The sequence below is a fragment of the Lolium perenne genome, chromosome 1 (genome assembly GCF_019359855.2).
Source record: "Lolium perenne isolate Kyuss_39 chromosome 1, Kyuss_2.0, whole genome shotgun sequence".
NCBI classification, from domain to species: Eukaryota; Viridiplantae; Streptophyta; class Magnoliopsida; order Poales; family Poaceae; genus Lolium; species Lolium perenne.
This window is the reverse complement of record NC_067244.2, coordinates 55,546,617-55,563,093: the sequence shown is the minus strand read 5'-3', so window position 1 is coordinate 55,563,093 and position 16,477 is coordinate 55,546,617. Positions and strand designations below refer to the sequence as shown.

The 16,477-nt window shown below is 47.0% G+C and overlaps 2 protein-coding genes across 3 annotated transcripts; both read left to right on the top strand.

The window, feature by feature from the left end:
- The first annotated feature begins 1,474 nt into the window (after positions 1 to 1,474).
- On the top strand, positions 1,475 to 4,404 carry LOC127292874 (thioredoxin H4-2). Its single transcript, XM_051322392.2, has 5 exons — positions 1,475 to 1,872; positions 2,471 to 2,542; positions 2,633 to 2,746; positions 3,384 to 3,506; positions 4,044 to 4,404. The coding sequence occupies exons 2-5, from the start codon at positions 2,522 to 2,524 to the stop codon at positions 4,179 to 4,181; spliced, it is 396 nt and encodes a 131-aa protein (XP_051178352.1). The 5' UTR covers positions 1,475 to 1,872; positions 2,471 to 2,521; the 3' UTR covers positions 4,182 to 4,404.
- A 4,772-nt stretch (positions 4,405 to 9,176) lies between these two features.
- On the top strand, positions 9,177 to 13,342 carry LOC127292860 (protein NETWORKED 4B). Of its 2 annotated transcripts, none has more exons than XM_051322373.1 (3): positions 9,177 to 9,310; positions 10,947 to 11,089; positions 11,248 to 13,342. In XM_051322373.1, the coding sequence occupies exons 2-3, from the start codon at positions 10,987 to 10,989 to the stop codon at positions 12,846 to 12,848; spliced, it is 1,704 nt and encodes a 567-aa protein (XP_051178333.1). In that variant the 5' UTR covers positions 9,177 to 9,310; positions 10,947 to 10,986; the 3' UTR covers positions 12,849 to 13,342. The 2 variants fall into 2 exon arrangements, with proteins under 2 accessions (XP_051178333.1, XP_051178341.1); XM_051322381.2 differs by lacking the exon at positions 9,177 to 9,310 and adding an exon at positions 10,806 to 10,827.
- The last annotated feature ends 3,135 nt before the right edge of the window (positions 13,343 to 16,477 follow it).

The following is a 16,477-nucleotide window of genomic DNA, read 5'->3' as shown; positions in this document are numbered from 1 at the left end:
ATAAATGTTCGCTTGTGATTCCACTTGTGTGGCTAGTGGCTCGGCTAGTTGGCCCACACCATTATAGAAGGATGTGGAGTTGAGAACGCTTGCTGAGAAAGCAAATCACGACACAAAACCAGTGCATGATGCAGAAAGAGGGAAGAGCAATCCAATATGTACCGTTCTGGCTAACGGTGACCACCCTACGACCACGCTCTCCTCTATGATTCCCTCTCCCTCCATCCCTCTCTCCATCTCTCCCTCTCTCGCCGTGGCATCGAGTCACCACTCAAGTGAGAACAAAATGACGATAGGTGCGAAAAATAGAAAACAAGGTACCATCGAGTCGGTAAAAGACCGGCAAACTACACCTAAACCAACCTGGCCCGTGGTAAACCAACACCCGCATGCGGGATGCTGGCAAGGGCAGTGGATTGAAGACCTATTTTTTTTGGGTAGGGGTACTCGTAAACAATAAATTCGAAACAAATATATTAAATAAAATCGAAAAAACACGAAATAATTTTTTTTGCATGTAGATGATGTATGCGTGTATGTGCGTGTTAAGTTGCAAACTTAACTTCGAAAATGTGTAACTTGGGAAAAAAGACAAATCTAAAATTTTACAATGCAAGTTACATATTTCTCTTTTTTGTGAAGGTCATGTGCATACATATTTTGCCCTAAAAATTGGTAGGCATCAATACCAAGGATACATGTATGTGAGATCAGCCCTCCTTTCGCCCTAGCGTGTATTTCCCCGGTAGATGAGTGATCGGACGGTTAGAAAATATGACATGCGGATTACTCCCCTCGGTAGGAATTATAAGGCTGTCGCGTATCCCTAGATTGTAAGTTTGATCAAAATAATACGAGGTATGTATCATAAAATATATATCATTAGAAAATGCAGATATTTTACTTTCCAATAATATAATTTTATGCTATACAATTCATATTATGTTGGTCAAATCAATGATCTAGGATAATTAACAGAGGGAGTACAAAATTAGCCACTCCCTCCAATCGTATAATACGAGTAAATAGATATGTTAAATGTGTCTAGATACATGTAATTCAGGAATAAATATTATAGATTGGGGAAAAATAGACAAGGTGTTTTTATTCTGCTAAATAGAGTCGTACCGTGGAGAAGCCTATACCTCGTGGCAGCAGAAAATCCTACAGCCAGGGCCAGGTACTCTCCAGTCTCCGTGCCAAGACGACCGGACCAGACCAAACCAACACAAAGAGGTTCCACGTCGCCAATCTTCCACCAAGGCAAAAGAACCCATTTTCCACAGACAAAAAAGCCATTTTCCGCAGGCGCACGCGAACACCAGCGGCGCCGGCCGAGCCAGGTGGTGCGACGCCGACGCGGTTAATCCACGGGCTCGCTCACGCACGCACGCCGGCCGCCCGATCGGACTCCATCCAATCCCACCGGGCCGTCGCCGTCGCCGTCGCCGTCGCCGTCGTCGTCCTCGTCGTCGCCTCCAGAAACACCAGCCGGGCATAGCACGGCCGCAGAATATTCCACGTCGCTTCCCTTCCCTTCCACCCTCTCCGTCCTCATCCACGGGACCCCCAGCAGCAATACAAAACAAGAAAACAAATCCTCCACCACCTCCACCTCCGATTAATCAATCGAACCACTCGCTGCGGCGGCGGCGAGGAGCAACCTACGACCAGGAGAGGAGACCCAACCAACCACTGGTCGTCTGACCCTCCACCACCGGAGAGCTTTGCCTTCTACGTCAATCAATCCAGCCCGAGTTAAGGAACCTCTTAATTGCCCGGAGATCCGCCAGGCTTATCGTCTTCGCCTCCTTCCCCGTCCTACCGTGTTCCCCCGGCTCTTGGCGCCAAAATCACCCCTTCCGATCTCAGGTAAATCCTCCTTTGGCTACTCGCGGATCCGGTCGGCTTCGATTTGTCCTTGAGCCCGTGGACGGATTCTTGACCCGCCAGCGGGCGGACAGGATGGAATTTATGGTCCTAGCTCCTCGGTTATTCGACTCCCTAGAGTCGAAATTTGGGTTCTTGATGGCTTTTTGGGGCCAATTAGTATGCTTCTACTAGTTTATATGGGATTATTGTCCATGGTTCATCCTTTCTATCCTATATAATGGAAAAATTCCCGCCACAGCATCCAGAGATGCCCACCGACACAGCTACCGTAGCCTATTACAATTGTGAAGCCGTATGCTAGCATTATCTCGCATTCGTTCAAGCTGGAAAGGGGTTGGTAGACGATTCTGTTTCGTAGGCTCATCTCAAGGTGTTCTACTTGTGACCACACTGGGATAGGCGAAATAGATGGTCTAGTATTCCGTTTGATTGCGACTAAGCTATGTTGTACTCTGGACTGGATAATTGTTAGCTCAAACATCTAGTTGTACCTTACTGAAATTCATTCTTTATGCAGTTTTCTCTATGCAAACACAGCTTATTTGTGATAGACCATGACATGTTTTTACCATTACAGGGCCTTCAAGGGGGCCTTTCGTTCGGTGGTGTGCCTAGTTTCGTCTTCACCATGGGAGGCTGTGTGGGCAAGGTGAGCCTTCTGGAAGAATATCTGATCTTTAGCAAGTTCCTTCCTGTTCTAGTGATTTCTGATGTTTCAGTGTGATTTTCTTTTGGTCAGGACCGTAGCATTGTGGAAGATAAGCTTGATTTCAAAGGTGGAAATGTGCATGTCATCACAACCAAAGAGGACTGGGACCAAAAGGTTGCAGAAGCTAACAAAGATGGGAAAATTGTAAGCAAAATGGCAATTCGTTACAGAGATCCTTGCTTCTTAGCGTTGGATGTATGCACTACTTGGTGTTTACGTCTGTCACTTTACACCGTGCATGAAGTGTGGATAGGTTTAAGAAGTCTGTCTCCACACGCTACTTTATTTGAGAATGTAGAAATCAAGTGGCAACCTTTACGAGACACCAAAGCCGATATCATTGCTATGCTCACACAGAAATTGTGCAAGAAAAGTGATCAGCTGTTAGGAGCGGATAATGTAGTGATTCTGTTTACGTAAAATACCCAGTGGCTCCATGATTTGAAGTAGATGGCAGGATGTGCTATAATGTGTTTATTTTCTTATTTGTGCACTTAAAATCATGGACAGGTATTCTGTTTAGGGTATATGTGCTTGAATTCTGTAGCAGGAGGTTCCCTGTAGTAGGAACTGTTCTCCGATTTGAACCGAAGAATACACAGGAGTAGAAGTAAATTTTTATGGTAGAACATAACAGTCGTACGCTTTAAGCCCAATATTTACGCTGGCAAATTTTTTGGGCTGAAAAGTTCAGTGGCTCAGCATATGTTAATCAATGACTAACGTTTCTTCATTCCATTTCTGGAGTTGCATCTGTCATACTCATTGGTTTCTGTTGTAGGTTGTGGCGAATTTCAGCGCTTCCTGGTGTGGCCCATGCCGTGTCATTGCACCTGTTTATGCTGAGATGTCAAAGACTTATCCCCAACTCATGTTCTTGACAATTGACGTTGATGACCTAATGGTAATCCAATCTTGCATTTACTTAAAACAGCAGCTCCTGGAAATATATGCAGTTTTAACTTCTTTTTTCTGAATCAAGAATGCCGCTATATCTCTGGTACCTTTATTTATATAAAACGTGATAGAAGCAAGATTTTGTATACCTGATGGAGCATAGAAAAAATGTTCTAGCTTTTGTCCATATTGATTTTTTCACTACAGGATGACATAACACTGAATATTCTATTTCACATTCTGTACTTCTACTGAATTGCCATTAGCCAATACCATGTAAACTGTGAATAATGATCGCATCTCTGTTGACTAACAAACCTTTCAGCCCAATTTCTAAGGCATTTTGCCATTTCATGTTTGGAAGAAATATGCAAAACGTTATATGTACTACGTATGTATGCAGGGTGTGCTGAAGTGGTCTTGTGTTCCTAATAGGTCCATCCGACCATGCTTAACATGCTTTCTGCATAACCCTGCGAAGCATGTCGCCCTGGTGCTTCTAGTATTGACTCACCTAAGTAATTCTCCCTCCAATGTTCTGCAGGATTTCAGCTCAACATGGGACATCCGTGCAACCCCGACGTTCTTCTTCCTCAAGAACGGCCAGCAGATTGACAAGCTTGTCGGCGCCAACAGACCTGAGCTCGAAAAGAAAGTACAAGCTATTGGCGATGGCAGCTGAACTCTGCTGCAGAACTAGAAACGAGACAGCTCGACATTGCTTGTCTGTCTGTACCGTCATATGCTTGTGTGTCGTGTGTGCTCCATGATGGTTTCCCGGTGTACAGTGTCTGTGTCTTTCCCGCCAAGACCACGTTTTACAATTTTGCGCCGACACATATGCATGCTTGTCAAACTTTGAAGATGAACCTGAGCTGTAAAATGCTAGTATTGTGAGTTTGTCATCTGCCGAGGGAAAGTGTTTTGCTAGTCTTGTTGTGGTTCTGTGTCTATTGAGAAAGTCTAGACCTGCCTAAATGCTACTACGTGTCAAGTGTGGGTGGCTGCCTGGAGTTCTTTACGAGTGCTAATGGGATCTTCAGAGACCCAATCCCGTGAGAATTGTTATTGTTGATGTCACGGGAATCATAGGATTCCAGACCCATCATGGTTGTCATTGCTGATAATTGAAGAATATAAATCTGTCCATTCAAATCCATTAATGGAGCACGGACGCTAAAGATATGTGGTGACATGTTCTTGAAAATATGAAGGATCTCTCTGAGTTTGTGTGCCCAATTTGACTTTCTATGGTCTCGGTCTTCTACTATCTGGCGAAACAGAGCGGGTCACCAGATCTTATGTGATGTTCAAACGATGAAGCTTCGTCGCTACCAGTGTTTCTACATTGGTTCAAGCATGTGATTCTAGCTTTTGCAGGATCTGTATTTTTTGTGCTCCATTTCGACTCAGCCAGTTCTCTGACGTGGAGGGACAGGGTCGCATGTAAGAATATCTTCGGACCAAGCAGAAGTCAATCAGCATCTCCTCTATACTTTGTTTGCATTGCTTTATACGAAAGTCAATCAGGATCGTCTCTAATCTTTGTTTGCACTGATTTCTATGATTACTGCTTGTTCAAAGTTAAAACTCTCCATCTTGCGCATACAATTATATTACCTCAGGGCTCATTTGATTCATAGGATAGGAAAAATATAATAATAGGAAAATCATAGGATTAGGATGTCATACCTAATTGAATCCTATAAAAGATAAGTTCTTTTTTTATTGTACCAAAAGAATTTTTTCGTGAGGTGTGACCTCGTGTTCTTTTTTCCTATATAATTTACACTATAAAATTCCTATAGGATTATTTCCTATAAGGTATGTTACTACGAATCAAACAAACCATAGGATCTAAATCCTACATAATTCCTACACAAATCATATGAATCAAAGGAGCCATCGGTTCTTTACTAAAATATTATATAATTGGGAACGTTGTGGGGGAGGGGGAGGGGGGTAGTTTTCCAAAACCAAGCATTGCATGGAACCTAATCTTGTGAGGGTTTCTTGATTATGATCAGTAGTAGGATGCAATTCCATATGAATGCTTTATAAGTGGTTCAAGCTTTTTAGGTGTTCTTTGGCTCGAATGATTTTCACTTCATAATTGGAGGATTTAAACCTTTAGTTTTTTTTTCCGAAAAGGAGGTTAAGGCACCGACCTCTGCACCAAAAAGATGCATACAGCCTTTGGATTCAAACCCTTAGTACATTTTACATATGGGTTGTTTAATTTCTAGCATTGAATGGAAAAGTTTCCCAGATCATCCTTGATTCAGAGGGTTTTCATAAGAAAAAAAAAGAATCTTTTTAATGCAATTGCCTATATTAATTCATATGAAGTTTGGCCATGCCCCCGCTCCTGGTCCTCCCCTGCGGCGGCCTAGGGCCTCCCCGACCTCCCTCCCCCTTTCTCCCCTCCCCTGCCACAGTAGGCGTGCGTCGTCGGGCAAATCTCGCGTGATGCCGACGGCGGAGGGACTTCCCTTACCCGACGCGAGGCAGGCTGTGCGGGGTGGCAGCCTTCCTTGGCGGCGGTGCTTCTCGGCGAAGCCTGGCATGGCGACAGCCGTCGTGCTGCGCCAAGGGCGTCCTCTCGCATATGGAGGCGATAGTGGGTGGCGGCTCTCCTCTGCAGTGGCCCGTGGCGGCGGCGGTGGATGGAGACCACGCCAACCAACGTTCTCGGTGCGACACGTGAGGATGTTGCCGACGGCGTGCGCGGTTGGTCGGCTGCTGAGGGGGTGCTTCCACTCTCGATGGTGGTGTCCCTGCAGATGCTTCCTGGAGCTTCGGGCCCGCTCATCACATCTGGGACTCTGTGGGCCAACGCTGTGGTGGTGGCTGTAGGAAGGCGCGGTGGAGGTTGTCGGCCTGACGGAGGCAGTCTGGATCCCGCCATCCAGTCACGTCCGGTGGTGGTCTTGGTGGGTGGTGGTAAGCTCCTTCTCAGTCTTGGCTCTCTACGGTGGTGTGGTCATCTGTTGTGCCCATCTCTGCTGTTCAACGGGACATTGGGGTCGACGATCGGGCCGGGAGAAATCCCTGCTTTATGCGGACGACGACGATGCATGCAGGTGTCATCTTCCTCCTTGGAGGCGTCGTTGCGGCCCTGATTCGTCTTCCTCACCCGAGCACCGGGGGAAACCCTAGGTCCGGTTGCCAGATCGGGCGATGACACCACACGACGTCGCTTCCTTCTTGATGGTGTCGTCTTGGTTGCTCGTGGAGTCCCTGTAATTGCGGATGGTGGTGTGGATGTTGGCAGCTGCTTGGAGCATGGGTCTTCGGGGCACAATGTACTCCATGGGTGGTGCTTCTTAGTTGATGACTTCCTCTTGACTGGCCGTGTCATGATGTCCACTCGCCGACTTCCTCTAGGTCATTATGAGTGTATAGTACGCTGATTCGGTGTGTCTGTGTTGTTGTTCTATCGAGGACTCCATCTTTGGGCGTGACGCGGTTCTGGGGCTTTGTGGCGTGCTCCTCGCCATTCTTGGTGGGTGACGGTGCAAGGCAAGCCTTCATTGTTGCGTGCCTTGGGGTTGGCGTTGTAAGCCGAGCATCGTGTGGTGTTGTGTTTAGCTGTAGCCTTCCGTGGCGCCGAGTGGACTTGCATCCATTCGTGGCGTTGTATCGGCCATCATAGCCCCTCTTGTATGCGATTGGTACACCTTCTAGGGTGGATTTTTGGAAAAAAAATAATCATATGAAGTTTTTTTGGCGCTACAGATCAAATAAAACTCTCCACATCCCTAAAACCATGTTTTTGTCTGCTTCCCCTGCCACGCGAAAATTAGACAAGTTTTGATCGAAACTCCAAATGATTATTTAAAAATTATACTGCATCTGCAGAAAATAATTCTACTGCAGCAAAAGCCCTTGATTATTGTGCGTCTAGAAGACAGTCGCCTACGAAAACACGCTCAACTACGGCACTCCCACAGGGATCCGATGCTGCGGCCGCCGGCAGCCGTCCGCCATGCGCGATCCGAGGCTTTCCCCACTCCGGCGGGTCCCGCCACTTTCCCCGGGAACACGCTCCACTGCCGGCCGCTGGGCCCCACCCCCAAGAGGCCGACAGTAGCACCATCATTCATTCATCCAAGGAACGTTAATCACAGTGCCTGCCGGGCAGTTTTACCCTCTCCGCCCTTGTCTCCAGCTCAGGGCATCTCCAGCGGCGCGACGTATTTCGGACGTCGGAACGGACGCGTCGTGTCCGTTTGCGTCGGCCGAAATGGTCGAAATCGTCCGGACGTCCGTTTGCGTCGGGAGTTGCTGCTGCCTACTGGTCGTCCTCGCTGACGAGGTTAATGAACTCCGGCGTCGGGCATGGAAGCTCGTACGCCGGCGGTGGAGGAGGTACCGCCGCATGGGCAGGAGGCTGTGGCCAGGGATCCCACGCCGGAGCAGCAGGCGGAGCTCGGTCGTTGGAACGCGTCGGCGTAGCCGGAGGAGTCGCCGGCCTCCCCTGCGCGAGCGCTGACTCCCGCAGCTGGATTGCGAGCCCGTCCCACAAAGCGAGCTCGTTGAGCTCGTCCTGCGCGCTGTTGGCCAGTGCCATGGCAATGGCCTCATCCTCGGAAAGGTCCGGCGGCTGGGTCTCCGGATCCCACGCCGGCCCGCCGTCGTCGTGGTCGTAGTCGACCATGTCGACGTCCTCGTCCGCGTCCTCCTCGTCGTTCTCTTCTTCTTCTGCGGCGATCTCTCGTTCGAAGAAGTCGACGTCGCCGAGGTAGCCAGCGCGGCGGCGCGCGTCGAACTCCCACGTCCCGAATGAAATCCAGTTGTAGGAGTTCAGCGCGTACGCCTCATCCTCCCGCAGATCCGGCGGCAAGATCGCTCGGCGGCGGCGCACCTCGTCCCGCCGCTCTCGGCCCTCGCGCGGCACGGGGGACCGCACGCGCGCGCGAGTTCGTGCACCGCCCTCCCGGCAAGTTCGCGTCCGGCCATGGCACATGCCGGTTTTCCTCCCATAGTCGCCGCGCGAGCTCAACTCGGACGTACCGCCGACCCTTGCCTTTCTTGCCGAACGCGAGCCGCTTGCCTCCTGGTCGTTCTTCGTCTTGCGGAACGGCCAGCATTTCTTTCCCATGGCGTCGGTGGGGTGGATACTGTGGGATTTGGCAATGGTTTGGTCGTCGAAATGGACGCCGGCAGCGTCCATTTAAAATGCTCCGACGCCATATCGCCTTCAATGGCCTGCCAGTGCAACGTCTACTAGCTGCGCACGCTCGCGGAAGCCGAGGCACGCCATTAACGCGGCCCTGCGAAGGCTGCAGCGCGCCGCCCGGAAGTAATGGCCGAAGACGAAGCTGTTGTGCCGCTGCCAGGCGGGCCCGTGCGAGGACCGAGCGGACACTTTGCGCGTCCGCGTAGCGTCCGCCGAGACGCAAACCTGCCGCATATTTGGGCCAGGTTTGCGTCTCTGCGGACGGCCCAGTCACTTTGCGTCGCGCCACTGGAGGTGGTGCACGACGCATTTTTGATCATGGCGGACACAAACGGTCTCGCTCAGCGTCGCGCCGCTGGAGATGCCCGCCCAGCGGAGTAATAATTTCGAACTGGAAACCCCCCGACGGTCCGGTCCGGTCCAGGGGCATGACGGTAAATTCGGCTCCGAAAACCCCCACGCTCCCTCCCGATGCGTTTAACCTTTTTTGGGCTTTAGCGCTCCCCACAATTCCGTAACCTCTTTCTCCCTGCCTGCCAGCCAGCCAGCCACTGCCTCCATTCCTCCCGGCTGCTCCAGTGGGGGCTGCGCAGGCTCGGCGCCGCGGATCGGATCTCCGGCGAACCTAGGTAACTCCTGCAGCCCTACTGATCTCAATCTAGTGTTTCCTTCTCTGCGCGATGCTGTTTGTTTGGCCTTTCCGTGGCGCTCTGCCTCTCTGTCGTGGGGCGGAGCGGAGTGGCGCTGCGGCGGCGCTGGTGATTCGTCGGCGTTTGTATCCCTGTAGGATGTACAACCGCCGCGGAATTTCCGTTTCTCTTCGTCTTCCTCCTGCTCGTGACCCCCAGCGAGGGATCGATCCGTACTGTTTCCTTACGTGCCTGCTCCGCGAAGATGCAATCGATCCTGTGTAGGATTAACTCTTTTTTAGCTCCGATGCGATCGGTTCTGCCCGTCAAACGACCCGTGGCCCGTGCTGTTTCCGGGCGCTCGTCCCATACTTCCATGTCATGGATTCAGTTTCGTCAGATTCAACGAGGTCATCAAATTTTACCTTCGCCCGTTGCTACAGCGGTCGAATTTCATTTTCGCTTCAGTCAAATTAGCTCGGTTTGTTGCGCGTTACGCTTATTATTCTGGATAGAAAGTTAGTTTATCCGTTGTTGTGCTGAACGGTACTGTTCCGATGGTGACGGCGCTCTTGATGCCATTCGTGTGTCCTCTACCTAGGTGTGACCCTGCCATGCCTTCTGGTGGATACCGGATCTTCAATAATGTCGAGTTCATTCAGCAGTGTTCCTGACGGCCTTATTACGTGAATAATGTCGTTTTTGGTTGCACGTTTGCGGATTCTTGCCTGAGCCCCAAATTGTTGATCAACGTGGGGCAGAATGTCTCTTGTCCATTCTTCCTGTCTGTCTGACTGAAAATTGCTCCCCAGTTCATTGAATCGAGTTGCCTGGCGTACCAAACAGGCTACATAGCTGTAGTTGCTGTGTCCTTTGCAGTTGGACATCTGATACCCAAGTCCCAGCCCTTTTATTCTAAGAATGATACAACTTCTCATCAACTTCACTGTCTGTCTGTATGTCTGTTTCTCAAGTATGCAAATGTGCATCCTACGTTTGCGATTTCCGCGGTCTGAGTAATACTGTTATTGGGGACACCGGCTCTAGCTTATGTTGGCATTCTTCATCTTAAAATGATATTTGTTGCACAAATGTTTCTACATTTATACCAAACATTTATCTGATATGCCATTGCTATTTTTCCCCGGTAGCATGCACCTATTCACGCGGATTGAAGTAGGGATGTTTTCCTTTTTCTACAAAAAAAATGTCACTGTCTTCCACTCCATGTTACCCTTCTTTATATAGCTTGTCATTGTCAGTCATGGGCTTCCAGCAGTCCTGGTCCCCCGGGGTTTAGCATCCTATCTGTCTACGCTTCCTGCCATGTGCTCATCAGTAGGATATAAGGTCTGCTTACCTGAGAAGAAGTTATGGTTTTCCACGATCCTTTATATAGTGTGTGTGCAAGAGCTACTTGGCTGGTCAGATCATTGCGTATTTGTGCAGTCTTTCCTATGCACAGGCAAGTCATTCAATTAGAGATTTTGAGTTACAGAGCTTGTTTTGCCAGCAAGGTCATACAGAACTTTGTTGTATATTTGTAATCAAGGTTATTTTTACTACTTTATATGTCCTCATGTGTGTGTACCTTGTTCTTTATTCTCACTTGTATATCCTTTTGGATCATTATCAGGTCTGCATAACCGAGCGGGTTTTCTTATATTCTTTTGAAGATGAAGGGATCAAAAGTGACACAGTCAAGGAAATCCCGCTCATGGTGGTGGGATAGCCACATCAGTCCAGAAAACTCCAAGTGGCTCTCTGAGAACTTACAAGGTAATTCATTTTCTCTTTTGGCGCCTACATGGCAATGACTTGCCTTGTAAATTCCCAGGACTGGAATTGGATAGTTTGTTGACTGTTTCATTTCAATCCTGGTCCCCAATCTCATTCTAAGTTGTTTTTTGAACATAACCATTCTTCTAAATGAACAGAGATGGAGACGCAAGTGGCAGAGATGCTGGGACTTGTTGAGGAGGAAGGTGAATCGCCTGCAGAAAAGGCTGAGGTGTATTACCAAGAACGGCCCGTGCTTGTTGCCCATATCAAGAATTTCTGCCGCATGTATCGTGCCCTTGCTGAGCGGTATGACAATGTAACTGGAGAATTGCGCAAAAATATCCCGTCATCGCTGCAGTCACATGGCTCTGGTGGTATCTCTGAATCAGATTCTGAGACACGGTCTCCCTCTCCATCCGCAGAGCCTGACGTGGAAGACAAGAAGGGGAGTGATGGGTCGTCTTCATCTTCAGAATCTGAGTCAGAGCTTGATGATGCCAAAGAAGAAAATGGCAACAGCATGTTTTATGCCTTGAGCCAAAGAATTATTGAGCTTGAAGATGAGCTTCATGAAGCAAGAGGAAAACTTGACGCCTTAGAGGAAAAGAACATGCATTCCCAAAATTTTGGTGCTAGCTCAGAAGGGTCTGAACATGACGAAAAACTGCAGGTTTCAAATGTGGAAATCGAAAATTGTCTTGAGAAGGATCTTGAAGAAAACAACAGTGAGAAGGAAGCATTGGAAGCTGCGCTGTTGTTGAAAAACGAGACTGATGGGCTGAAGGAAGCAATGGCTTCAGCAGCTAAGCAGTTTGAAATTGAATTGGCGCATCGTGATCTTGAAGTTGACAAGTGCAAGGAGGAGCTTAGAGAACTTTCAGCAAAGTATCTGCATGATAAATCTGCTCTTGAGGCTGAGACTGGAAGGCTCCAGGCAGTAATCACAAATTACGAAGGTGAGCTAGCAAGATTGTCACAGGAGAAGTTGCAGCTGGGGTGTCGCATTGAAGAGCTTGAACAGGCAGCATGCAGCTTAGATTATTCAGCTTCCGAGATGATGAAGCTGCAAGAAGTAATAAAGAATACAAAAGCAGAATTAGAAGAAGTTTCACTGGAGAAAGCAGAAACCATCATGAACCTGGAAGCAGAGCTAGAAATAGCCTTACAAGAGAAATCAGTACTTCAGGACCGTATCAAGGAGCTGGAGAAGGTGGTGTCTGAGTCTTTGGACAAACATTCGCTTGAGAAGTCTGCTCTTAGTGCTGAAGTTTTAACACTATCAGAGGCCAATACCTCTCTCGAAGGCAAGCTGGCATCCATGGAAGAAGAGCTTAGGCAAGCTTATGCTGACAAGGCAGAAGAATCCATGAACAACGAGAAGCAAATCTGTGGGCTGAATCAAGACCTTGCCAACCTTACAAGCAAGATCGAAGTGATGTTATCCGAGAAAGCCACAGTTGATAACAAGCTGGTCACTCTATTTACTGACATCACATCACGTGATGAAAAGATGAAACAGATGACGGCTGATGCAGCCGTCGTGCACAAATCCCTGTCCGAACTGCATGCCCGGGTTTCTGAGCTCGAGGAACTGGTGGAGAAGCAGAAGCTTGCCATCTCTGAGAGTGCTGAGGGGAAGCGCGAGGCAATCAGGCAGCTGTGCTTCTCCCTTGAGCACTACCGCAGCGGGTACCAGCAGCTCCGCCAGATGCTGCAGCAGGGGCACAGGAGACCATTGGCGCTGATGGCAGCCTGATCAAGTGCATCCTCCTTGGATTCCCAAGATCCTTCTATGCTATGAATTGGATTCTGTAGCTTCTTCAGTTCAGAAGAACTCTGTGATGTCCATGCGCAACTGTACTGTAATGCGAGAATCATGTCGGTCATTGTTTGCTCTTTAAAACTTCCTTACACCCTTGTCAGATATTCAAGATGGTGAATTCTAAATTTTGGTCTTTGAAACAGTGATGTTGGTTTGCCAACCTGTGGCATGTTTGAGTCAGTCTTGTGTCTTCCAATCTAAGCTGAATTTGTCAAGTTAAGTGAATGTGCATGTATCTCATACAAGTAATGGCCTCATCGAGTCAGAGGAAAATTCCGAAGCTAACCTGGTAGTCTGGTACATCCCAGTTCTAGTGCATTCGTTTCTGTAAAATTGCTGCAAAGTTCCTGTAAAAACCCGTGAAATAAGGCTCCTACCTTTTGCACAGTAGTATTGTCTTGATTAATTTGGAACCTTTTCTCTGGTAAGTATTTTCTCGAAAAAGTCTGAAGCCTTTGATTATGTGGAAATATCATCAGACTATCCTGTGTCATAGGTACTCCCCTCTGTTCCATAATTCTTGTTGTGGTTTTAGTTCAAATTTAAACTACAATCACGAGAAGAATTATAGAACGGCGGGAGTAATTTTCTAAGAATGTCTGAACAATGTTGACCTCTTTCATGCCTCATCATTTTCACAATCACATTTTCTTGATCAGAAGAAAAAATCGCTTTAGACATGAAGTAATTTGCATCACAGAATTGGCTGGGCCGAACGGTCCCTTCATGGTAATATTGCCTGCCCAGTCCAAAAATCTAGGCTCTCATTTCAGGGTGCCTAGCCCGGCCCTTGATGAACCCAAAATATTGTGTACTCCTCCGTTCCATATCAGTTGTCGCATATTTGAATGTATCTATATTGCGACAACTAATATAGAACATAGGGAGTACATTGGCGTAGCCTAGTGCAGGTCAGGGGGGCCACCGCCCCCGAATTTTTGTGTGTTTGCTAACAATGCAAGGGACTCCCAACACATTGTGAGAAGAATGGGATATGCTGACACTGTGTGGGTTTGCATCATATTATTCTTTTGATCCATCAAGGCTGGCTTTGCTTTCCACCCTGGAAAATATGTCAAAGTTGCTTTGTTGCCAATGGAGGCCTTCTCATTTATCACATGAATCTTTGTTGTTAGGCCAGATGTTAAATCCAGCAGTGCTGGACTATGCTAGGAACTGCACAGGTAGGTGACTGTCCTCTTCTTGTAGTAAAGTGCTTGCAGTTCTGTTTTGGTACCAACTTACATGCGGAGACACACAAGAAACTGATGAACTGGTCCTTGGTGTGGTCCATTGCCTATATGCTGATAGCCTGGGACAATCGGTCACGTACGAGTGCACAACTGCTGCTTGGCAAAAGAAGAAGAGAAATGAAGGCATTCCAGATCCAAGTCGGAGTGTCGGTTTCCTGTAATATAGGACTGGATGGCCCCGGGCTCTTGAATTCGAAGGAATTCTATACATTTTGTTTTTGAAGAATTGTATTCCTTGGAAAACTTTCACATGCAACTCTAAGGCTCCATTTGGCATCAAAGTATTTTTGAGAATACTTCGGTTTCTAAAAATATTGGAGTACTTAAATAATGTAATGTGTTTGGGCCCAATGAATAGCGTGGTTTTAAAACCGAAGTATTCCCCAAAACTGCAGTATTCCTTGCCCATACACTATGGTTTTGAAAAAACGGAGCTCCCAAAGGTAGCATAAAGGCCGTTTAATTAGTAAAACTGAAACCTGCATAAATTATTCTCATGGAACACTTCTCACGCAACTTCAAAGGAAAAGACCGATTCCATTCAGCCCGACGTCATAAAATTTTCTGTACTTCAAGAAATTTCTTGCAATTTTCTTGTGGTGCAAGTAAATAACTTCTATTTTGCAGTCTCGTGCTTTTATTTTCTTTTGTGATTGAGCGCGACATGACACCCAATTTCTCACACTAGCGTTTATGGAATTCTGCTGATCGAAGATGCCCCCAATAAAACATTTCGTGCAACCGATGCGTTCATATGTTTTGACTTTTGTCGGATCGATCATTCCATGACACCTGGTTATTAATACACTTCCTTTTTCATTTTTGCATATTTGGAATCATGATCAAAGAGGCCCGAACAAAAGGTTTTTTGATACTCAACATGAGTGATACATGGATTTTACTCGCCACATCGCAAATTTGAATTTCAAAGTACAAGACCTGTTTTTCCATGGAAAAGAGAGAGTGTAGGAAGCCCCTAGTGGCCGAAAACAGACGCGAAAATGTACCTCAAATATTCCCAAAGAAGTAAAGCTGTGTGAAAAAGAGCAAAAGTATTAGCATCAAAGTCTCATATTTTGTCTGGAAATTTGCTTGAGCACATGGAAGCAGGCATTGCGCCCTGGTTGGACAGAGTATCAAGTACCAGAAAGCTAGGGCCGACGAGAATTTCACACTACCAAACCCACTTTTTTCTTTTCTTGATAAGTAGTAAAGCAAGTAATCGATTCGGAAAAGATTCTTTGATCCTTCAATTTGGTGGCGATGCTGGTAATGATAGTACTACTTGATCATTGATTAGTGCTTTCTGATGTGGTCTCCAAGTACTTGATCTCGGCTCCGGTAGTATAACCCAGTAAGCATAAAATTAAGAAATATTAGCATCGGATCCGTGAGCCCCATAAGTACCATAGAATCTTATTTAAGACCACGGTCCCGTGACAGAAACCCATGATGTACTGTTATACTACAAAAACTAGATTTTGATATAATTGTAAAATATAACTAGATTTCAATTTTTGACTAGCAACGGAGAGCTCCTAGATTTCGACATCGACCACCTCCTTCGTCCGGGTTTGAAACATGGATGCTCACCCAGTTTGTGAACTTTTTTATCTACGAGAAGTCATATTTCTAAGTAAACCAAGATGTTTAACACCCTAAAGTACATGTTACGGAGTATGCCATTGCAAAAACCACTGCTTAGATGTGAACCAAACATTGCTTAATTGGATGGTTAGTGGGTTGTTATATCTCCAGCTCATTTCAGATAAACTTCAAATTTAACGCCATGTTTGTTCTTCGGCAACCGTCCCCTTCACAAACCATATTCACCAGGATTCAAGCAACGGGGTGACAATTTTTTGTTGCTGTTCGTTTTTTATTTTTTTCAATAAAGAAAAAAGATATAACGAGTAGAATGCAACATTTGCGGTCTGTAGAAATTAAAATTGTATTGGGAACTCGTGAGAGGCATATGCCTACACTTAAAGTAAATGTTGCTCTGACTTCAACCATACATGCATCAGTTCTAACCCCCAAATGTGGATATCATCCGCAGGACAGCATCTGCGTAAATTTTCTCCCTTTCATTTTCGTTACTAGCTAGCTCAGTTTGCTCATTGTTGGGCATGGTGACAGGGTCAACTAATCCACATGACCTTTTGATTTCTTCTAGTTGGCTGTTCCCTCTACTCTCCTCCCACCCACGCATGAGGGAAAAAAAAAGAGAAAGTGAGTTAACCAACCGGGCTACCTGCCAAACTTTTTGTTGGCTTGTGTTCATAACTAGACCCAACTCTCAAGCAACAG

Coding starts and splice junctions, on each gene's coding strand:
- LOC127292874 (XM_051322392.2), top strand. CDS start 2,522: ATGGGAGGCTGTGTGGGCAAG. Junction 2,543..2,632: donor TGGGAGGCTGTGTGGGCAAG/GTGAGCCTTCTG, acceptor TCTTTTGGTCAG/GACCGTAGCATTGTGGAAGA. Junction 2,747..3,383: donor CTAACAAAGATGGGAAAATT/GTAAGCAAAATG, acceptor TTTCTGTTGTAG/GTTGTGGCGAATTTCAGCGC.
- LOC127292860 (XM_051322373.1), top strand. CDS start 10,987: ATGAAGGGATCAAAAGTGACACAGTCAAGGAAATCCCGCTCATGGTGG. Junction 11,090..11,247: donor GCTCTCTGAGAACTTACAAG/GTAATTCATTTT, acceptor CTAAATGAACAG/AGATGGAGACGCAAGTGGCA.